We start from the raw sequence: 24,201 nt of genomic DNA, 5'->3' as shown, positions 1-24,201 counted from the left end.
CGACGAGAGCGGTGGAAATGCCATTGGGGCTTATAATGCCTGTTTCCGATAGGAGCCTGATTCCAGCATCATGGATTGCTGGAATATTGGAACGAGCAGGAACCCGGGGCTAAGTGAGCATGTCTGTTCCCCTCCCTGTTTTGATCCCGTGACCCACCACCATTTCTGCTCATGAACAGGGCGATAGTGAGAGATAAAAACTGCCCCGCCCCCACCCCCAGTTTTGCCACAATCTACTGATTGAGTCAAACTTGAAAATTGTTTCCATCAAAGATTTTTTTTACAAGCAAATGCTTGTAAATGCTTTTAACTGAATATTTACAAGCCCAATTTTAGTCATAAGCCTATTGCATATAGGAATGTTGGACAGAAATAGATCAAGGTCTAACTAATTCACCTCCTACCACCCTTGGAGTGATATGATACAATGATAATGGAGCTATTGGCTAATCATAGCCATCAATCTCTCTCAATTAGTCTACAACAGACCCAGACACAAGATGAGGAAATTCCCAGGGGTGGAGAACCATAGGTCGAAAGTCACATGTTCCTTCCTGGCATTGCTACACTTACCACATGTCATGTCTCAAATGATTCTGTCCAGTCTCTTTCATAATTACCCTTAGACAACACGCAAAGGCTTGAAATGAGGTAAAAGTACAGACAATAAACTGGGATTAGACTCCAGCTCTGCACTTCAGATCCTTTCTCTTGGCTTTCCACCAGAGCTCTTGCAGGAGACCAGGAAACCCCAGAGAAACCGGGTAAACTGTGATAGCCCTATGGAATTTTTTAAAAATTCATTTGTGGGATGTGGGCGTCGCTGGCCAGGCCAGCATTTATTGCCCATCCCTAATTGCCCTTGAGAAGGTGGTGGTGTGCTGCCTTGAACTGCTGCAGTCCTTGGGGTGTAGGTACACCAACAATGCTGTTAGGAAGGGAGTTTCAAGATTTTGATGGTACACACTGCTGCCACTGTGCGTCAGTGGTGGAGGGAGTGAATGTTTGTCGATGGGGTGCCAATCAAGTGGGCTGCTTTGTCCTGGATGGTGTTGAGCTTCTTGCGTGTTGTTGGAGTTGCGCCCATCCAGGCAAGTGGAGAGTATTCCAGCACACTCCTGACCTGTGCCTTGTAGATGGTGGACAGGCTTTGGGGAGTCAGGAGGTGAGTTACTCGCCACAGAATTCCCAGCCTCTGACCTGCTCTTGCGGCTGGTCCAGTTAAGTTTCTGATCAAAGGTGACCCCCAGGGTGATGACAGGATTCAGCAATGGTAATTTCAAGGCCCTTGTTTTTCAAAATAACTTTCATGACTTCAGGATGTTCCAAAGAACTTTACAACCAATGAGGTTGCACTGGGAATGGCGGCCTAGATCGTGTGCTCAAGTAACTGGGGATGGGGCCTGAACCCAAAACCTTTTAACCTGGTCAGTTCTACCACTGAGTCAAGGCTGACACCTGAGGCTGTTATAGTTGCACAAACCAATGCTAATATCCTGTACCTTGCTAAGCTGGCCGTTCTTTATGCCTCAGCCTGGACAGTTATTCAGCTATGAAAAGGATCATGGCCAAACCTGGCCCTGTCTTCACCTGATGCCAACACACGCACGTATGTACATGCACAGTTTCTAGCAAGGGGTTGCCCACTGGATAGCAATGAGGAGTGGTAGTCGAGGCTTAATTCCTTCACCTCCCAAACATTGGAATAGCTGAAGCCAATTGCTTAGTTAAATTTAGGAATGATGGACAGATTTAAACATTTGTAAATGGGTGGAATAAACTAGCTGGTGGAAACCCCCTTTCCCCCAAATGCCTTCACTCCCCCCACCACCCCACCCTACCCAAACACTGATCTCATTGGTAAGCTGATGGGTTGCCTTGTGCAACCGGGCAGCTTGTGCAATCCAGAGAGAGGGAGGAAGCTTTTAATAACAGATTGACTCTGAAATGAGCCTCACAAATGACATGATTATAGGGAAGTCTGCAGTCACCCACCATTCTGCTTAGTCGGGATGGGCCAGACCAATGAAATTTGGGAAAGGACCAGGAAAATTGTCCCTGGTCTCATGAATTAGACTTTCAAAAAATTATAGTTTCTAATAGGTTTTTCCTATTCTTAAAAATTCTTATGGACTTTGGCTACTGTTCTGGAGTTTTGCATGGATATTGGTGTTGTACTAACATTGTCTCAGTGAGAGTGGCTAAGGATATAATGCAAGTTATCGCTGTCTCTGCTTCCTACAACTGGTGAGAATACCAGGAAATTCAGCAGTTCCACAATTTGCATGTGCAAATCCTGCACCATTAGCTCAGTAAACATCTTGTGACTGCCAAACAGAGTATTGCAGTTCAACATTTCCACTGTGGACGCCATCTCTTGCAGAGGCTGCTTCCCTACCGTTGCTGTTTTCCACGTTTCCATAGTTTGTGATCTGTGGGAAGCAGTAGAATCTGTTGTTTTTTGGATTCTTTGGGATGCGGGCGTCGCTAGCCAGGCCAGCATTTACTGCCCATCCCTCATTGCCTGTTGAGAAGGTGGTGATGAGCCGCATCCTTGAACTGCTGCAGTCCGCGTGGTGATGGTACTCCCACAATCTGCACCTATTTTGTGAATCGGCAATTTGCCAGTCCTTTGCTGTTTGAAATGAAGTTATTCTTTACTACCAAGAGCTTGGATATCAAAATGAAACCTTTGGGAGTCAGGTGGCAAATCATTTCCTTAGGTTGTTTGCCAGCACAGTTGGTAACATGCTGAGTTCTTGGTCAGAGGTTTTTAATTCCAATTCCCATGTAAATTCGGGCGGCGCAGTGGTTAGCACCGTAGCCTCACAGCTCCAGGGACCCGGGTTCAATTCTGGGTACTGCCTGTGTGGAGTTTGCAAGTTCTCCCTGTGTTTGCGTGGGTTTCCTCCGGGCGCTCCGGTTTCCTCCCACAAGCCAAAGACTTGCAGGTTGATAGGTAAATTGGCCATTAGCAATTGCCCCTAGTATAGGTAGGTGGTAGGGAAATATAGGGACAGGTGGGGATGTGGTAGGAATATGGCATTAGTATAAATGGGTGGTTGATGGTCAGCACAGACTCGGTGGGCCGAAGGGCCTGTTTCAGTGCTGTATCTCTAAACTAAACTAAAAAAAAGTTTGTGCTAATTTGGCATTCCTGTGTAGTATTGAGGGAGTCCTGTGCTGTTGGAGGTGCCCAACTTCGGATGAGATATTAAACCAAGCTCTTGCTCCGATTGCCTGTTCAGTGGGATGTTAAAGATCCCATTTGTTATCCCGATGTTCTGGCCAACATCTTTCCCTCAGACTTTACCACCAAAGGCTGGCTGCTTATCTCATAGCTCCAATTGTGGGACTTTGCTAGCACAAAATGGATGCTGCATCTGTCTACAAGCCAATAGTCAGTTGCAGTTTGGAAGTGATTCATTGCATGAATTTGAGATGTTTTGATATGATTTGGCACTGTATAAAATGCAGATATTATCACATCAACAGCAGTCCTCCCCCCCACCCCCCCCGATCATTTTGTTTTCTAAATATTGTATTGAAGAAATGCAACCTTTATTTCCCTTGTAAGAGAGCAGAAATGAGTAGTTTGAAAGTTGCGAAGATAATTCTGTCTTTGAAAAGATAATGTATGGTTATACACAATACAAGGCTGTTCAACTTGCCTTTCTAGAAACATTGAAGGAAAATTGATCACTAGCCTATGAGGTAATCCAGTATCTACTCCAGAGTTACGTGAATTATACAAATAGTTCATGATAAATCTGGACTAAGAGAAAGGCTGATAATTGAATTCATTGCTAATTTTCTGCTAGGTTGCCATAATAGCTAAAAAGACCTGCTGTTACCTTGGTTACTAAATTGGTGGCTGTCATATTAACTGAGGTTTTAGCACATTGTGAAGGAGGGTTAGGATACGAAGATGGCTGTTGTGTGACCACAAGGGGCTGAGATTTCCATATGGCTCGAGAGCAGCGTCTCAACAATTTGTATGTTCTATATTTTCCCACTTAGTAGCATGCTGTATGGTTTTTCTGCTGATGAGAAAGAAAATTCTGCAGTGGCAGCATGCAATAGGCAATTTCCTGACCTCCTGTAGGGAACCTCGAGCCATAACCATGGGAGAGAGCATTGGAAAATCAGTAATACAAAAGCAAAATACTGCGGATGCTGGAAATCTGTAATAAAAACAGAAAATGCTGAAAATACTCAGCAGGTGTGCTGAGAGAAATAGAGTTTATATTTCAGGTCGAAGACCTTTCATCAGAACTGGCTGAATGGTTCCAATGAAAGGTCATCGACCTAAATCGTTAACTCAGATTTTCTCTGCACAGATACTGCTTGACCTGCTGAGTATTTCCAACATTTTCGGTTCTTATTTTATATTAGAAAATCAGATTTGTGCTGCCCATGACTTTCTGAAACTAATGGTCAGAAACTCATGATCCTGGATTTTTTGATGCCCATTCCTGAGGGGTGATGCTCCCCACTGGAAGCTCAAAGTCAGAATACTGACTACTAAAATCCTCCATTCGATGGCTTGCACTATATGTCAAAAGTGAAAGTATGGTTCCCTGGGAGTCTATTACTGTTTTTCATGTAGTCGCTGAGAGTGTGTCAGTATTTGTAGGAGTCTCCTGTACTGCATTATTGCTTTTAGGGAGGACCCCTATGTTTGTCAATACTTGCAAGGGTTCCCAGGAGCGTTCCAGTATCTTCATGGGGGGGGGGGGGCCCTCTGGGAGTGTGCCAATATTTGCATGTGGTCTGCCAGGTATGAAGGTTTGAAAACCACTACTATATTAAATGTGAAACTGGGAGCCAATCTAGGTTACAAATAGGCCAACTAGCTGGACTGTGATACTGCAAGATGCAGGTCCCTGTACGGATGTACGTATATCATTGTGATTTTATTTATATATATTTGTGTGCATAGGCAATCCCCTATTTTGTATTGAGGAATGGGCCCTTCCTATGTTAAAGGTGATGTGAGAATGGGCTTAATGCCTCACGACTTTGCCTTCAGATACGAGCCCAAACTATGTCTAACCTGCACTGCCCCCCCCCCCCCCCCAACCCACTCCCCCAAAGCCTTTGTCTGCCTGCTCTTGCCTAATTGATGAGTCAGGTGACACTGACCTTGAGGTGATGTACACACGCACATGTTCCAGGAATAGCCATTGAATGGCGACCAGCTGGCTGTTTCTCTTTTAGGGTTGCCAACTCTGGTTGAATGTATTCCTGGAGGTTTCATTACATGACCTCCTTCCCCTGCCACCAAGCTCCCATCATTCATCACTCGACTCAGAGAAGACTGAGGGGTGACCTGATCGAGGTGTACAAGTTATGAGGGGCATGGACAGGGTGGATAGGGAGCAGCTGTTCCCCTTAGTTGAAGGGTCAGTTACGAGGGGTCACAAGTTTAAGGTGAGGGGCGGGAGGTTTAAGGGGGACTTGAGGAAGAACTTTTTTACCCAGAGGGTGGTGACGGTCTGGAATGCCCTGTTTGGGAGGGTGGTAGATGCAGGTTGCCTCACATACTTTAAAAAGTACCTGGATGAGCACTTGGCACGTCATAACGTTCAAGGCTATGGGCCAAGTGCTGGCAAATGGGATTAGGTAGACAGGTCAGGTGTTTTAATGCATCGGTGCAGACTCGATGGGCCGAAGGGCCTCTTCTGCACTATTATTCTGTGATTCATACATCCTCTCAATGCCTCGCCTTCCCAGTTGGAAAGCAAACCCGATTGGGTGATTCTTGACTGTCAGTCAGACTGCCTTTATTTCTCTCCCTGCCCCACATCAATGTTTTTAGAACTAATATACAAAAGTCTTCAAAGAAAATGAAAAAAAATGCCCCTGTGATTTTTCTCCTGGGCAGCAGTGTCCTGGAAATTCATCTTCAATTCCTGGAGACTCCGGGGCAACCCTGGAGGGTTGGTAACCCTAATTGCAGTATTTCCCCCCCCAATCCACCGCACTCCTCCCTTCACCACCATTGACTGAGATGGACTAACTCAGCAGTTGTCTTTAATGAGGCACATGAATGTTTCAGTCTGTGCACACTGAATGAAATATGAGCTAGGAAGCTGGGAGAAGCAATGACATTTTAAGTCAGTCCATCACCATTTGGGGGGGGGCGGGGGGTGGTGGGGGGGTGAAATGCCTGAGTAGATCACACTGGCACAAATTTAGAAACTGCGATTCGCGCAATGTAAAATTGCACTTCTGCATTATTCAACATGTCGGAATGAGGAAGGGAATTAGTTCAGACAGCAAATAGCACATAAGAACTTGGTGAACAGTTACAGTTAGATTTTAAAAGAAAAGGAGCAATTTTTGATTAAAATCTGTTCCATTGATTGAGGTAATTCTTGAACAAAGGTGCACGTCAGCAGTTGCTAATGACCCAAATTCACATCCAGTATTCAGCATCATTGATCTTTGTTGCACGGACTCATTAGTACTTTACAATCTGTGTAAAGATTTCAACAACTTTTAATAGAGAATAATATATTAGGATGAATCTCAAATGGATACACATTTGTTTTTGATGTGCAGAGGCCAAGAGGCAGCAGAACAAAGGCGCCTGCTGCAGTCTGCTGTCTGAAGCTGCCACTTAATAATCAGACCTTTCCTGCGTACTCCACTTTGTTTTTTAAGAGTATTGCCCTGACGATTTTGCTCTCTAGTTTCCCCCACAGATGTGCGTAACCAATGAAAGTAACCGATGACACCAAGCTCAATATTTTATCCACGTCATCAGATTTATAGCTTATTGTTTTGTTAAGACACTCCATTCCTTTATGCTAGAATGATGTTTGCTGCAGAATTTTCCATGAGCAACCTCAGTAGTGCTGCTTCGCAATCTGTGATCAAGCAGCAGGAGATTGATTCTGTCAAGTCTATCTCCTCTCTGTTGTCTTTATGATTTCTCTCTCTCTCTGTCTAACAACAGAAATACACAGTAGGTCAGTCAGTACCTGAAAGATAGGTTAGCCTGTTTCTGGAATGCCTTCATCAGAATTGTCAGATCAGATTGTGGGCGGCGCAGTGGTTAGCACCGCAGCCTCACAGCTCCAGCGACCCGGGTTCTATTCTGGGTACTGCCTGTGTGGAGTTTGCAAGTTCTCCCTGTGACCGCGTGGGTTTTCGCCAGGTACTCCGGTTTCCTCCCACTACCAAAGATTTGCAGGTTGATAGGTAAATTGGCCATTATAAATTGCCCCAAGTATAAGTAGGTGGTAGGGGAATATAGAGACAGGTGGGGATGTGGTAGGAATATGGGATTAGTGTAGGATTAGTATAAATGGGTGGTTGATGGTCGGCACAGACTCGGTGGGCCGAAGGGCCTGTTTCAGTGCTGTATCTCTAAATAAAAATAAATAAATAGATTCTTTTTTCATTTGAGCTGTTGACTGAACTGTGTATTTTCTGTTTTTATTTTTGATATCAGGGACTCTCTCTCCCTCTGTTTGTCACTATCTTTCTTTGTTTATCCCTCTTTCTCTCTGCCTTTCTCTCTGTCTTTCTGTCTCCGTCTGTCTTTCTCGCTTATTTTCTCCAATTCTGTTTGCCTGTCTGTCTGTCTGCCCCCATCTCCTGTCTGTCCCACCGTCTATCTCAGTCTCCGTCTTCCTCAGTCTCCGTCTTCCTCTTGCTCTGATTCCATCTGCCTGGTAAAAACAATGATAAATCACGACACTTCTGGTATCACTGCTTTAACCAAATTATCCACCAGGGAGCTGATGACTGAAGCTTTTAGGAAAAGATTTGTCATAACACGTTTTTACCGTGTCATTTAAAAACTGTAGACAGTTTGAAAACTCAGAACAATAATATTGACCTTAAGATAAAAGTGCATCATGTAATTGAAGAAGTAGCACAGCATTTGAAAATTTGACGTGATATGATGAGTCGTGTTCAATTCGTGCATGAATCTTTATATCTTTTAGGCACTGATTCAAAGTCCCATTCAGCAACTTTTCTTTAACAGTCGATGTGAAGGTTGTTCAAGAATTAGGGTGGAAATTACTGTTAATATTATCATAATCAACACTTAATGCATTTGTACCAATTTCCCCACTGTGATATTTCAATTGAGGTCTTAATCTGTTTAAAATAAGTTGATAAATGAAAGGATAGAGGAATGAGTCCTTTAGGTTTTCATATGATAACCTCACTGACGGTGATTCTACCCATTTAGCCTCCATTGTTATTTCGATTTTCAGTCTTCAGTCAGTATAGTGAGCAAGCGTCCTCTTGGCTCAGTTTGTGAGCATTCTGTGTGTGAGCCCATGATTTCATTAGCCATCATTGGATAAGCATTTCCCTGCCCCCCACCTCCCCAAAAATCTCAGAGACACAGCAAAAATAAATCAAATGTGAAGATTAATTCTTTGCACTTAACTTTGTTCCCACCCAACCGTTAGTGGCGCACCCCTCAACTCTCATGGCTCTGCGCCCTCTGCCTTACTTCAAACCATATCTTCAGTCGCCTCCTCTATCTCTTCCAATCCCTGCTTGGTGTCTGCCTTTCACTCCCTTCCTCTTCATGAAGCATCTCAGAGCATTCCACTATCTTAAAGCTGCTGTGTAAGGGTAGGTGGAAAGAGTGTCAAGTTGAATTGAGAGGGGAACTGAGAAGTGGGTGAACAAGTGCAAACCTGAGTGTTGGAGGAGGGGAGAAAACATCAATTGATGTACATTGTTGTTATTGTTGATGTTTCTAACTGGTGCTTTGATGTGCAGTGACAAATCTTTTTTTATTGATTTGCTTATTCTTCATTCCCACAGTGATTATGAATCTATGACTGAGCAGCGTGGAAAATTATTCTGGAAGGTAACTGCACGATGCCAGAGGAAAAATAGAAGCTTGTCTCTTCAGTTTATTTCAGAATACCTGACTTCAACAGTATTACACGCCACAGGATGCAGAAAATGAGTGGCTGTGGTCGCAAAGTACACCTCTTCATCCCTTTAATACTTGGAGTAACGCTGTGCTCAGTAACACACACTATGGATTTAGACAGTATTCCCAGAAGGACGATACTAGTTCATGGTAATGTGGCACTTCTTCATGTTGAGTTTCCAGGATTACAAGGATTTGGCTCTTATATGCTTAGAACTTATATAGAGGGTACTATATAGGACTTATATAGAGGGTACTATATAGATCAAATATAGTGGGTACTGTATAGGGCTTATCTAACAGATAGGGCTTACATATAGTTAGTTCTATGTAGGGCTTGTATATGTAAAGTTCTCGGGCTCGTAGCAGGTACTGAATAGGGTTTATATAGCTGGTACTGTATAGAGCTTATATGTAGTATATAGGACCTATATAACTATATAGGCCTTAAATAGTGTGTCCTATGCAGGGGTACATACGGTACTATATGTGGCTTATTTATAGTGGGTACTGTATAAGGCTTATATAGTGAGTACTGTATAGGACTTATAATGGTAATATAGAGGGCTTATATAGCAGGTTCTGTATAGGGCCTATATGATACTATATAGAGCTTATATATATTGAGTACTATACAGGGAAAATATACAGTCAAAGGCCTATTTATGGTGGGTACTATATAGGGCTTATATATACCAGGTACTACATGGCAGTTCTATATCAGTTATTGTACAGGATGCATATGTTTGGTGGGTACTAAAAAGGTCTTATTTAGTAGTCCTTTATAGGGCTTATAGAATGGAGACTATTTTGGGCGTGTATAGTGGGAGCTAGGTATTAGTAATTGACCTACAAATGATCTGTAAGGACTTTGGATGATACCATGAAGAGAGAGAAAATGATGAAGGGTTTCCAATTCAACTTGAGATCTCAGTACTGTCAGTAATTCTCTCTGTCGTTCTTGTATCATATATAATTTATTTGCATCAGTTTAGAACTTTTCTTATATCCCGGTGGTGCTTTCTTTGATATCGCTGCTTGGAAGTCGTGATCCAGGATATCAGCTTCAGATTAAGAGTTTGCTGAGCTAGGTACGATTCCTATTCTGTGCTGAGTTAGCTGATCTCAGCAGGGCAGTGATGGGCTGTGATGCCCTTGGTTTTCACTGACCCAGAGTCAAGGCAGGGATCAAAGAGGAGCCGCAGTTCTCCTTCCTGACCGCTACCCACTGACCCACGCTGGAAGGTGTGCATGTTGCATGAGGACATCAGCTCTGATGTTCCTCCCAAGGAGAAATAACTGGCTAACACTCATTTCATAGACCCCATGCCAATGATGAGCTCATTGGTCCAGTGGAAGAGGGCAGCTGCACCCATAGAACTCCAACATGGGGCAGTCTCTACAGGATGAGAGAAAAGAAAATTAGTGGAAGAGATTACGAATAAAGATCCAGTGGACTACATCAAGTCTATAGTCCATTCGGCCCAACATATCTATAACCGGTGTTTGTGATCTACAAGAGTCTCCTTTCACCTTACTTCGTCTAACCTCAACAGCATCACCTTCTATTCCTTTTCTCCCTCATGCGTTTATCTAGCTTCCCCTTAAGTGCATCTATGCTATTCACCTCAACTACTCCTTGTGGAAGCAGGTTCCACATTCTCATCACTCTGGGTAAAGAAGTTAAAGCTGTTACACTAAGTCTTTAATTCAAAATTCTCCATATAGTACGACTCTACTGAGCCCCGAGTACTTGTAGTACACGCATTTCCTATTTGTTCTATTCATTGCTGTGACCCATTTCCCCTGCATCCGTACAGTAGCCTGTAGCAGATACCGTGAGGATCATGCAGTATCGTTACAGATGTTTGCTACATTAGGTGTGTTTCTCTTTTCTTCACTTTCTCTTTGTAAATGTTTACCTGTTCATCCAGGTGAGGGACGTTAATGCTGAGGAATTCTGAAAACCCACTGCCATTGTCATGTGCTTGCGTGATCCTAAATCAAAGCAACTAATTCTGTGAGATCCTGCACAACACCTCACAGTTTGGTGCAGACTAAAGCTCCTTCTACCTGTCTCACAATGGACCAAATTTTGCTGGAAAAATAAGTGTTAAAAGCACACACTGTTAATGAGCAAATCTGTCAGCAGGTTTGCGAATCTCCAGAACTTGCTGGTCAAATTACACCACTTCCTCATCTGCTTTGCACAAACAGCATCTCACCCTTAGCCTCTCCGTTATTTTTGACTTGCGGGATTTGCACTTTAATTACCTGTTAAACTCACTGAAGAAAGTTAGGGCTGGAACTTCACAGTGTAAATACTTCTGTAACAATGTGCTAATTGTTAATGCAATGCCAATCAACCTCTCTGGCCCAGAAAGGGAGCAATTTAAACTGTTCAATCTCATGCTGGAAATACATACAGGGGTCACTCAAAAAGAAAGACTTGCATTTATATAGCTCCTTTCACGTCCTCAGGACATCCCAACGTGCTTTACAGCTAATGAAGCACTTTTGATTTGTAGTCACTGTTGGGGGAAATGCAACAAAGGAAACTAAAGTAAAAAAGACAGCTCTGATTAAATGCACTCTTTATCAGACAAGAAGACTTAAATAGGGCTCCTACCCCGATCACTGTTCCGTGTTTCCTGCTGGGATGAGGATGTGTGTGTGTACTCAGGTTGGGTGAATGCCTAGAGGTCCCGCCATGTGACCTCCTGTCTCCAACAGCCCCTCCCAGCTAAACAAAACCCTTTCCTTCACCTCCAATACCTTTATAACTGACGAATGAAAATGTTCAAAAAAGTTAACTAAAACTCTCTGGTTTTGAATCATCCTATGATTGTTCTTTGGGGCTGTTGCTAGCAGGTGTGGCCAGGAGATTGATCTTCAGTTTCTGGAGACTCCAGACCATTCCTGGAGGGTTGGTAACCCAAGTGGATGTTGGATGAAAACTAAATGGGGGGGGTGGGGTGGAATGTATTATTGGCGAACCTGCTGACACTCAGTCTAGGCTCACTTACAAAGACCAAACCTTTGGGCGAGATACTAGATGGCTGTCTCCAGTCATTGAACACTGGTGCCTGTGGTAGAGAAAACTTGCCTAAATCATCTGAGCTGGGCTGTTTCAGGATTAATCATGAATATCTGAATTTTATCCAGTTCAGGGCCCTTTCAAATCACATGCATTTCCATCCCTTCAGTGCCATTTTCTCAAACAGCATGAATTTGCCTGCTGTTGTGGTAGTAGTTAGATTTCGTCATATGCTACACTTTTGGCTCTGTTTGATTGCCACCCACGTATTTGTATATCATATCCTGTTTGCTCGTCTGATGAATCAGGGCGAATGCAGCACAATAAACCATAGCATGTGTGAGGTGCAGCGATTCAAGGAATTCAGAGTCGAATGGTTTCCGTCTTTGTTGGTTGCATGACATTCTTCAGAAATAGCTGCCCAACTATAGGAACATACGTAGTTCACACAGAATTAAAGCACAGAAACAGGCTATTTGGTCCATCTGATCTATGCTGGTGCTGCGCGCAAACCTCCTCCCACTTTACTTCATCTAACCCCGTCAACATATCCTTCTATTCCTTTCTTCCCTCGTGTGTTTATCGATCTTCCCCATATATGCGTTCTTTTTGATCATTACATGTGGTAGTGAGTTCCACATTCTAACCACTCTTTTGGATAAAGAAGTTTCTCGTGAATTCCCTATTGGATTTATTAGTGACTTTTATATTTGTGGTACTTATTTCTGGTCTCCGCCACAAATGGAAACATTTTGTCTACGTCTACCTTATCAAACCCGTTCATAATCATAAAGATCTCTATCAGGTCACCCCTCAGTCTTCTCTTTTCTCGAGAAAAGAGCCCCAGCCTGTTTAATCTCTCCTTATAGTTATAACCTCTCAGTTCCAGATTGCTTATATAGGTTGCAAGATGAGTCGGGTCCTCCATTCATTCTGATGGCGGTTGCACAACTCCCTAATATTTTCCAGCTCCAACATTATGCAATTTAATTTCACTGTGCTGTAGGGGATATTTTCTGAAATTACTGGTGCTGAGTGAGTGAGTCATTTTTGTTTACTCACTTGAGTAGATAAGTGGAAAGGGCCTATGAGTGTAAACCTGTATGTGGAATATCACATTGTGGAATATATAACCATAAGCTCCTGTGAATGCGCTGTACTTGCTTGAAGCCTCATGAAATAGGTCATGCCCTGAGCATTGGTGACCACTTTGACTTAAAGCCTCATTCTGGTCTACTGCGATGCTAGCTTAGAGTTATATTTTTAGGTTGTGTAGTTGTGCCAGCACTCTCTCGCTTCTGGCCAACAGTTTCCTGCCCCACTACCCACCACAACCAGCTACTTGCAAAACCAGAGTGGAAGTAAAGCTGCCTTATAGAGTTGTCATGCTTTCAGCTTAGTGTTGGGTTACGTGGCTGGACCATTGCCAACAGTTTTCAGTCCCAGGGTTCCAATCACTCATCCATTGGTTTCAATTGAATGAACTCAACCAGTTCACTGGATTTTCTTTTTATTAATCATCCTGGGTTATGGGCGTCACTGGCATTTGTTTCCTGGCCTTCAGTGCCCTTGAGAAAGTGGCGGTGGGCTTTCTTCTTGAACCGCTGCAGTCCATATGGTGATAGTGCTCTCACAGTGGTGTTAGGGAGGGAGTTCCAGGATTTAGACCCAACAACCATGAAGGGACTGGCGATGCATGTCCAAACCCGGATGGCGTGTGACTTTGAAGGGAGCCTGGAGGTGATGGTGTACCCACCCAACTGTTATCTTTATTTTTCTGGGTATGGAGCTTGCGGGTTTGGGAGGTGGTGTCAAAGAATCCTTGGCAGGTTGCTACAATACATCCTGCAGATAGTGGGAGATGTGAATGGTTTAGTCTTGTGGGCAAAGTGCTGATCAAGTGGGCTGTTTTGTCCTGGATGGTGTCAAGCTTCTTGAGTGTTGTTGGAGCTGCAGAAGTCCCAGCAAGTGGAGAGTATTCCATTACTTCTGACTCGTGCCTTGTAGGCAGTGGAAAGGCTTTACAGAGTGTTATGACCAGGTGAGAAAGGTGTCTAGGGGTCCCTTTCACCGTAACAGGGTTTATTTTTAAACACACTGTTTTTAGCTCCCCCTTGGTGAATCCTTGTTCACTGCTTTTCAATTATAAGGCAAAGAAACAGCACAAATAGGTTTTCTTAAGTTTAAAGAAGAAAAGTTGAAATTTATTAAACTTGAACTTAAACTCTAATTCAGTTGACACTTACGGGTACACGATGCGCCCACGCTAGCATGCATATGCGATACACACATGCAAATAGAGACAGGAAAGCGCAGAAGAAATAAAGTGGAAAGGTTTGAGGGCATATCTGAAGAGTTTTTGTTATGGTTCTTCAAGTTCACTGTAGAGTCCTTGATTGTAGGTAGATCTTGCTTTTCGTTGGGGCCCAGTATTCTTCTGAAACTTTGTTCGCTGTAGGAGACTTTTCTCTCTTGGGGTTCATGTGTCTTCAGTGGATTCAGAGGCTTGTGAGAAAGAGATGAGAGCTATCTTCTCAGTCCAGGAGCAAACAGTCTTTGAGTTCAAACTCTCTGTGGCTAGTTCAAAAGACCCTGGAACAGCCAGTTAGTCATGTGACCAGCTGGTCTAACCAGTCCTGGATTGTATCACCTGAGCAGTCTCTGGAATACTCCTCTTATACACAGTACCTGGTGATCAAGGTCCATTGCAGGTTGAATGTGTCAGGGAATGGTCCTTTGTCCTTCCAAGCACTATTTGTTAATATGCAAATTTCTTTTCCAGCCACGGCTGATCTGTTTAACAAGTCATTTCCTCGCTCCAGCAACATTTTAAAATCAATGTTCATGACAAAATTAATGTGCCTCATTCTTGGCAGGTGGGGGCCTAGCATGACAGGGAGTCTAGAGGTTAGTTACTCTCTGCAGAATACCCAGCCTTTGACCTGTTGACATTCATATGACTGGTTCCAATTGAGATTCGGGTCAACAAAGAATGATGTGATAGTTAGAGGGTCTGTGAGGAGGAGGAGAAAGGTATGTGGAATGGGGAGCTGACAATCTCATCTGTTTCACTTGCCCATCCTCCAAGCATTGACAAAGTGAGAGCTGGGAAAACAGGCACTACATCTCTGTAGTTTCCTTTCTGCCAGCAGGATACAGCTGGTTCTCACAAATCATCTGTAAAAAGAACTTACTGTTAGGAAAAAAAAAAGGCTGCTTTTATTTTGCATAGAATTTACAGGACAGAAACAGGCCATTCGGCCCAACCAGTCCATGCTGGAGTTTATGCTCCATTCAAGCGTCCTCCCATCCTTACTCATCTAACCCTAGCAACATAACCGTCTATTTACTTCTCCCTCGTATGATTATCTAGCTTCCCTTTTAATGTGCTGTTCACCTTAACTTCTCCCTGTGGTATTTGGTTCCACATTCTCATTACTTTCTGGATAAAGAAGTTTCTTCTGAATTCCCTATTTGGTTTCTTGGTGACTATTTTATATTGATGGCCTCTACCTTTGCTCTTTTCACGACCTCAGGGCATCCTAAAGCTCTTCACAGCCGCTGAAGTCCTTTTGAGGTGTAGCCAGTCTTGTAATGTAAAAAATGCAGCAGTCAACTTGCACACAGCAAGGTCCCACAAAGAGCAATGTGGTAATGGCCATGCTTTTAGGTGTTGGTTGCCGGATTTATATTGGCCAGGACATCAAATAGTGCAATTGGATCTTTTACATCCACCTGAGAGAACTGACGGGGCCTCGGTTTAATGTCTCCTCTGAAAGGTGGCTCTCTGGCAGTGCAGCACTCACTCAGTACTGCACTGGAGTATCAGCTTAGGTTTTGTGCTCAAGTCTCTAAGATGTCTGTTGATCCTGGGCAGCATGGTATCACGTCACATTGGGGCAGCAAGATACAGTGTCTTGGATAGGAGGAATTACAGGTTCACACCTGCGATTCCCCTTAGAGAGGAGAGCGAATCAGCCCATTGTCCTGAGTCTCCAAACTTTGGGGTCAGGTTGTTCCAATTCAAGAAGGTGGCTCACCACCACCACCTCAAGGGCAATTGGGGATGGGAAATAAATGCTGGCCTTGCCAGCGACGCTCACATTCCATGAATGAATAAAACAAAAATTTATCCGATAAATGAAGGCTCGTTACATTTAGTATAGACAGGACTGATTAAATTACACTGAAAAGCCCAGGAGAAGAATTAAGGAAATTATTACTTTGTTGGCTTTGCCTTTATTTTAAAGAGTGTATGAAATTCCACTGTACTGAGTCACAGATTTTCTACAGTCAAGACAGTTTGCTCCAAGGCACCCAGCAGTGGTATTGCTCTTGAGAATGTGGACCATTAGCCAGCAATGACTCGAGGCTTCCATTGGCTCTGTTGGTATCACTTTGTCCTCTGGATTATAAAATTGAAGGTGCAAACCATATTTGGAGAGCTTGAGTCCATAACCTAGGGCGCTACCGAAGGAGGGTTGCATTACCAGGGTTGGCATTTGAATAAGAAATTAACCTGAGGTTCCCTTTGCCTTTCCAGCTGGGTGTCAAAGGTCCCTGGGCAGTATTAACAGAAAAGCAGGGTGTTCTCATTGTCCTGACTCTCAGTACCATTGGATTAACTGTACATTCATGCTGATGGTATTTTTGGGATCTTGCTGTGCAAAATGGCTGTTGTATATGCCTACATAACTGCACTACAAAGTAATTAATTGTATCTGAAGCATTTTGAGGTGCTTTTGAGAGATGGAACGAAGCAGTACATTAATACAAGTCTTTGGCCCTGAAATGATCCTGTATAAAGATTAGTGTAATGTGTTCCAATGCATTTCCTTTGTCCGTTATTCTAACTGGCCCTTGGCACTGATTTTCTCGCTTTAGATTTAGCTTCTAACTTTTTTGTTCTCCCTCTTTTGTGCAGAGGGAACTGAGAGAGACCTGAGAGCTCATCATCATAATGTAGTGGAGGTTAATACAGAGGAGGACTGCAACAAAATACAGGAGGACATTAATAAACTTGCCGAATGGCCATGTAATTAGCAAAAAAACTTCGATATAGATAAGTGTGAGGTGGTACATTTTGGTAGGAAGAATAAGGAGGCCATCTACTCCTTGGAAAATTAATGTTCAATTGGATAGAGGATCTGAGGGCACAGATATAGATATCAGTAAGAGTAGCAGCACAGGTAAATAAGGCCATTTATTTTTTAAAAAGCAAACAAAGAACTGGGACTCATTTCTAGAGAGATAGAATTAGAAAACAGTGAAATTAGGTGAGACCACACTTAGTGTACTGTGAACAGTTCTGGTTCCTGTATTACAAAAAGAATGCAGAGGCACTGGAGGAGGTGCAAGAAAGATTTACTAGGATGATGCCAGACCTGAGAGTTTATACTTATCAGCAAAGATTGAACAGTATGGGGCTCTTTTCTCTAGAAAAGAGAAGACTTGCTAGAGGTCTTCAAGATTATGAAAGAGCTCGATAGGGTTGACATAGAGATGATCTTTCCACTTTCAGGAGAGACTAGAACCAAGAGAACCAAAGATAAGATAGTCACTAATAAATCCAATAGGAAATGCAGGAGAAACGTCTTTACCCAGAGATTGACTAGAATGTGGAACTCACTGCCATTTGGAGTAATTGAGGCAAATTGCATCTTAAGTCCATGAGGGAGATAGGATCTGCTGATAGGGTGAGATGAACTAGAGTGGAGGAGGCTGGTGTGAAGCATAGACACTGGCATGGACCAACATCCTGTTCCAGTGCTGTAAATTCCATAAAATACTGTTTCTTTAAGGGATGTTCCATTATTTTTCCTCCATCTTTCTGTGCCATGTCCGGGAGATTGTGTTAGACTAGAGTTAAACGTGAAGGTGCAGTCTCAGTTTTCTCCACCTGCCCAGACTGACAACACAGACTTTAATATTCAACCACGTGCACAGCTATTTTAATTTAATAAGCATGGAAACACGAGACACTTCTGTTATGTTTTCATTAGATTTGATGCTTCTAGATTGGTGAGTGTTGCCAAATTCCTGCAAACAGTTGCAGTTCATCCATCACAGCACAAAGCATTTACAACTTACAAAATCCTCTCCTCCTTCAGGGTCCATGCTGTCAGGAGGCTGGAGCATAAGCAGAAGTATTTAATGAGCAGGTCTGTGAAAGAGCAAAGCTGTGGTATTCTTGAGGAACAGCCAACGATGACAAGCAGTTAACGCATGTTTTAGCATTACTAATGGTTATGCTAAGGGACTAAACACAATAATTTTTTTATAATATAGTCTCGGGTAAACAAGGAGCTCCTGTGATGAGGCCAGGGGTGTCTGTGTGGTGCATTATGTGTAATTACTACTGTTGTCTTTTAGGAGGATTAAGCAGGAGAATGCTCTGTTGACAAAGATGACAATTATGGGATGCCTCCTTAGGGCATCGTTAGACCACTAAAACTGATTTGAGGCAGTCTCAATCCAATCTCAATTTAATAACAAAAGTCTATCTTATATTCTTGTATAATCAGCCGGGAGGCTGTGGGAGTGGATGAGCATTTATAGATATCTATAGAAAGATTTCAGCACAGTTGGACAAATAAATAGCTCTGGTAGGCCACTAGAGTGGAATTAATGCCTTTGGCAACTACAGAAATTCTTTGTTTTCATTTTTATTATGCTGGAGAGACTTAAGACAATCGGAGGCTATGAGTTAAACTTAAGGAAAATGGGACAGTCAGGGTAGGCTGTGGCTAGGATAGTGTATGTAGGGAGGAGGCAGTGGTATGTAATGTGAAGGGTTCAGTGTATGCCAGCAACTCCTAGGCCAGTTGGCACAGTGTTATAAAATATTGCAATGGATAGGGCTTTTGATCTAAGCTCTAAATGGGAAGATTTACTTGAACTGTGAGAGATTTAAAGAGATACAATCTTCTTGGAAATGCATTTGATAGGTCTCCTTTTTGTTTGAAAATTAGAAATAAGAAAGATTTAAATTTCTCCAGTCCCTTATTAACGTCTCTTCAAGCATGTCCCATGTAGGAAATGGCTTTGAACTTTGGTGACGCTTGTTACGCAGGTAAATGGAACAATCATTTTGTGCCCATCCCACAAACAGCCAGTAAGATGAACCTATGTCTTGTGGCGTTGGCTGAGGGAGCAATGTTGGCCAAGACTCCAGGAGAATTCCCGGCTTTTCTTTGAACAGTGCCACATGATCCACCTGAACCACCAGCAGGCTTTGGTTTGAAGTCTGTTCCAAAATGATGGCACCAGCTAACAATGCAGCACTCCTTGAGTATTACACTGGGGTGTCGGCCTAGTTTACAGGGGTGGGAGCAAAGCTATGCTTTTGTCGTGATAATCTCGCATACAATGTATTTACATGAGAATGTATCTTTACACAATTTACCTCATCGCATTGTGTGCATGTTTACAAATGAAAAATGGCCTCTGGCTCATCAACAATTCAGTTGCAAAGTGCATTATCTAAACAGATACTGTGCTGTTAGTTAGTCTCTACTGGGGCAGAGTCAGGTTCATGACAAGTCGCTACCATCCTTGTCCTAATTTCTGCCCAATGAGTTATCGCTTAAAGACACGACATGGCACAGTTATCACGCCCCCTGAGTGGAATGGACACTGCATGTTACCCAGGCTCTCTGACAACAAACACTCCCCCTGTGCTCGCTACCAGAGGATGCCTAGCACATGTCCTATCTTATACCAACAAGAGTCAATTCCTACAGGTGAGGAAAACTGGAACAAAAAAGTTACAATTATAGCATGAAGAGAGTGGCAAATAATCTCATGCATGGGTGTGCTGCTGCTTTCATCTCCATCTGCAGTGTGGGTCATCCTTGTTTGGTCTTTGTCGATTTGCCATTACCAAGAGAGCCTGGGTAGCATGCAGTGTCTATTCAACTCGGGGTGTGATAACTGAGCCATATCCTGTCTTTAAGGAATAACACATTGGGCAGTGATTGGGACAAGGATGGTAGTGACTTGTCGTGACCCCGACTCTGCCCCAGTAGAGATTAACTAACAGCACAGTATCTGTTTAGTTAATGCATTTTGTGACTGAATTGTTGATGAGCCAGAGGCCATTTTTCATTTGCCATTACGAATCCCCATTGAGCTCATGAACAACAATGGAATGCAGCTTGTTACAAAAGATAACATTGCAAACAGAGCAGGAATAAAATCAGTTGAGAATATAAAGAATGATTGATTCAGAGATGAGTTCAAATCCAATCACAGCAGCTGGGAATTTAATTTCAATTAATTAAGTAAATCTAGAATAAAAAAGCTAGCATGAGTTATGATGACAATGAAACTATTGGATATCGATCTGGTACACTATTGTCCTTTAGGGAAGGAAATCTGCCATCCTTACCTGGTCTGGCCTACATGTGGTTCCAGACCCACAGCAATCTTAAATGGCCTAGCGAGCCACTCAGGTCAAGGGCAATTAGGGATGAGTAACAAATGCTGGCCTTGTCAGCGACACCCACATCCCAAGAAAGAATAAAAAAAAAGGCTGTCTCACTCATTGACAGGATGAGATTTGCGAGACAAAAATAAACTAAGATCCATCTAATTTGCCTTTTACCATCCTAGTAGTCACAAAATGCATTGATAATGAGGTTGTTGACTAGTTATTACAATCACTTTTTATCAACAAGCCTACAACCGGCCCAGACACATGGAGGGGAAAACCCCCAGTGGTGGCGAGCTTTGGGAATCATGGGTTCAAAGTCTTCTGTTTCTCTCATCACATGTCATGCCTCAAATTATTTGTATATTCTGTCTCAAAATGTTATTTTCTGAAAAAAAAACTATCTAAAAAAAGCGCGAAGAAATAAAATACTTAAACCCAAATACACAGCCCAATGCAGAAATGTAACTTTTTAAGGCATTCTGATGTGAAACTCCCACTTCATTCATTTTGATGGAGATTGCTCGATTCCACAGCCCCTGTGTTGTATGCTTTTGCCACTAGCTTGAAGGCAGCTTTAGCAAATCTACATAGTCCTTGCCTTTCTGTCTGATATTCAGGCTGCGCAGTATTTCATATTTCTCTATTGCAGCTTTAAAATGGATTGCAGACCCAGTGTTCTCATGCTAAGAGAGATTAAATGTTGGAAATTTAAGTGAAAATGCACTGTATCATAGCATTGTACATTTGCTTATAATAGTTCTGTTGTGTTATTCAAAGAAGGGCTTTAGTGCTAAACCTTCGCCCTTAGGAGATCTTGAAATCCAGTAATTGTGCAGATTATAACTTGTATTCTTGTACAGTTTCTGTATGGTTTCACAGTACACCATTTTGTGAATGGGCTTCAAATGGTATTATTGGCTTTTTGTCATTTTAGCTGCTATTGTACTATGAATTGTAAGGAAATTTTATGCTGCTCTAGATGCAAACCCGGTATCAAATTCATATTGTGACTGTCAGTGCCTGCGACTGCCTCCACACTCATCACTGTGGGATGACACCAGAGCCTCCTCAGGAAAGTGCCACAGCGTCCACGAATTTGATGTGCTTCAGCCCAGAGGCCAACTCGCTAACACAGAGAGCATGAGTTCAAGTCCCACCATGGCAGTTTGAGAATTTGAATTCAGTTTATAAAACACTGGTATAAGTAAAGCTAACCATCAAGCTGCTTGATTCTGGTAAAAACCCAGCTGGTTCACTAATACCCTTAAGGGAAGGAAATCTGCCGTCCTTACTTGCTCTGGCCTACATGTGGCTCCAGACCCACACCAACACGGTTGACTCTTAATTGCCCTCTGAAATGACCTAATAGGTTGCTCAGATCAGATCAACTAGGGATGGGCAATAAACTCCAGCCTGGCCAGCGATGCCTACTTTCCACGAATGAATGAAAAACAAAACCAGTGTTTGATCCTGAAGATTTCCAGTTAAGTACAGACAGTGCTATTACCAACGGAGCCCTTTCTGATTGCAAAATTCCATCTCTTTAGCCATCTGGCTTATTTTTGTTGTTGTTGTGTGTGACACTGATAAAGCCTCATTTAATGCCCATCCCATAAGTAATTGGTAGTTCAACTGATGTACTTGCTAGGGCATGAAGAGTCAACCATGTATTGTTGACTGGAGTCACGTGTAGGTCATCTATGAGGTGGAGAGTGGTGACAGGTTCCCTTCTCTGAAGGACAGCAGTGAAACACTTAACTTTTTACAGCTTTCGTTATCATGGCCACAAATGACCAAATTTACAGACACTTGCTGGGATTTGAAATCCTGACCTTTAGTTTTCTCTTCCAGTATCATAACCGCTACATTACCAGATCCCACATATTAATTTAGACTGGAATTCAGGCTTGGGTGTTCTAGTTGAATGGCCAATAAGCAACCCATGTAAATGTAATAATTTATCTGGAGCAAATAAGTCAAGTTCTGTTTACATTAGGTTTGGGATTTTTGTATCTCCAAAGTCTCATTTTGAGGATCACATTCCTTGGCTCTTCTCCATTTTCCTATGAAAAAATGAAAAATAAAACACAGCAAATTTGGCCATAGCCCGATATAAATTGCTTTAAAAAAGGCACTGAAACCCCACTGCCTGAACAGGGAATGAAATGAGAAAAGACTGACCTACTTGCAAAGCTGCTGTGGTCTTTTATGTTAGCATCATCTCCACCTCACCCTCACCCACCAGCCTGTGTAAAATTCATGCCTGCAGGGAAGTACTGAGATTGCTGTTGCAGTATAATAATGTTGGGATGTCGCATGCGATTTCTAAAAGATTACCAGCCTATTTAATGAATCTTTAATAAAGTAGGATCCAATTATGCGCCTAGCTTCTAACAGCATAAACACCGTTGATAGTAGCCTAATCAATCAGAAAACAGCAAGAGTAAAATTCATGATTCCAGAAGCCTTCTAGCGGCAGGGGGTGAGGCTGCCTCGAGCAAGCCGTCATAGTTCACAGAGAAATGAAAGCAATCAAAATCTCTCATTATTTCATTGCAGCTGTGACTCTTTGATGCTGGTATCACTAATGATCACTTTTACGCTGTGTTTTTTTTTGGAAATTGGAGGAAAGGGACTGTCTGCTACTGTGTGGTGTGGTACTGAGCTAGGCAAACCAGCGAGTGACCAGGCTCACTATCTAGACTCTTCCGAGTTTGCTGATCTCAACTAAGGCAATGATTGGGTTCCAACAAATGGTCTTAATAGCCCAAGGCTGGAGCAGGGTAAAAAATTCATCCAGGGGCCGTGCTCCTGATCACCATGCAGTGACTGACCCTCATGGGAAAATAGATATGTGCAACTACTACAGCAGTTATGATCTGATGTTTTTTGATACTCACCAACTAGTCCCACAGTATGAAAGAAAGACTTGCATTTTCAACGCTTCCTGTAAACTCAGCATATCCCAAAGTGCTTTACAGCCAATGAAATACTTTTAAAATGACGCTGTTATAGTGTAGGAAATGCAGCAGCCAATTCACACACAGCAAGTTCCCAGAAACAGCAATGAGATAATGACCAGGTAATCTGTTCTTAGGTGTTGAATGAGGGAGGAATATTGGCCAAAACAGCAGAGAGACCTTCCCTGATCTTCTTTGAAATAGTGTCATGGGATGCTTTACATCCACCTGAGAAGGAAAACTGGGCCTCACTTTAATGTTTTATATGTAAAACTGCATCTCCGACAGTGCAGAACTCCCTCAGTGAGCATTGAATCCATGACCTTCTGACTTAAGAGTGCTACCAGTTGGGACACGGCCAGCTTGGTGTTCTCAATGAAGAATGGATGAAACACGGTATTTGGCAGCGTCCGTGGAACTCTACCAGACATGAGTTGCTGCTTTCAGGGAAAACAGATGGTGGTTGGCAGGAGGCAGTTGGTGGGTGGGGCAAAATTATTGGTTGTCGTCAATTCAGACGTTGTTTTCTGTTGTCCTCTGACAAAAAGAAATCAGATTGTCATCAGCAGGCTAAAGGATTAGCAGTAATTTCTCAGGATCCATAGATTATCTCAAGTGGAGATTAGTTCATGTGTGAGGGGGAACGTAAAGAGGTGGAATAAATAACTTCAGAAAAATGCGCCATAACCATAGAACCACAGAAAAATTATGGCACAGAAGGAGGCCATTCAGCTCATTGTGTCTGTGCTCCCCAAAAAAACTAGCCATTCAAACTGATCCCAGCTTCCAGTACCTGGTCCATAGCCTTACTGGTTACAGCACTCTAGATACCTTTTAAAAGAATTGAGGATTT

The 24,201-nt window shown here is 42.8% G+C and overlaps 1 protein-coding gene across 1 annotated transcript in view; it reads left to right on the top strand.

Moving 5' to 3' along the window:
- The first annotated feature begins 8,808 nt into the window (after positions 1 to 8,808).
- Positions 8,809 to 24,201, top strand: part of sema4gb (sema domain, immunoglobulin domain (Ig), transmembrane domain (TM) and short cytoplasmic domain, (semaphorin) 4Gb) — a 137,061-nt gene continuing 121,668 nt past the window's right edge. Inside the window, 2 exon segments of the mRNA XM_068053048.1 lie at positions 8,809 to 8,876; positions 8,879 to 9,067. Of these exon segments, the coding sequence (XP_067909149.1) occupies positions 8,816 to 8,876; positions 8,879 to 9,067 (250 nt within the window). The 5' untranslated portion in view covers positions 8,809 to 8,815.

Source organism: Heterodontus francisci, chromosome 20, assembly GCF_036365525.1.
Source record: "Heterodontus francisci isolate sHetFra1 chromosome 20, sHetFra1.hap1, whole genome shotgun sequence".
In the NCBI taxonomy this organism is placed as follows: domain Eukaryota; kingdom Metazoa; phylum Chordata; class Chondrichthyes; order Heterodontiformes; family Heterodontidae; genus Heterodontus; species Heterodontus francisci.
This window is presented reverse-complemented; position numbering and strand designations above follow the sequence as displayed.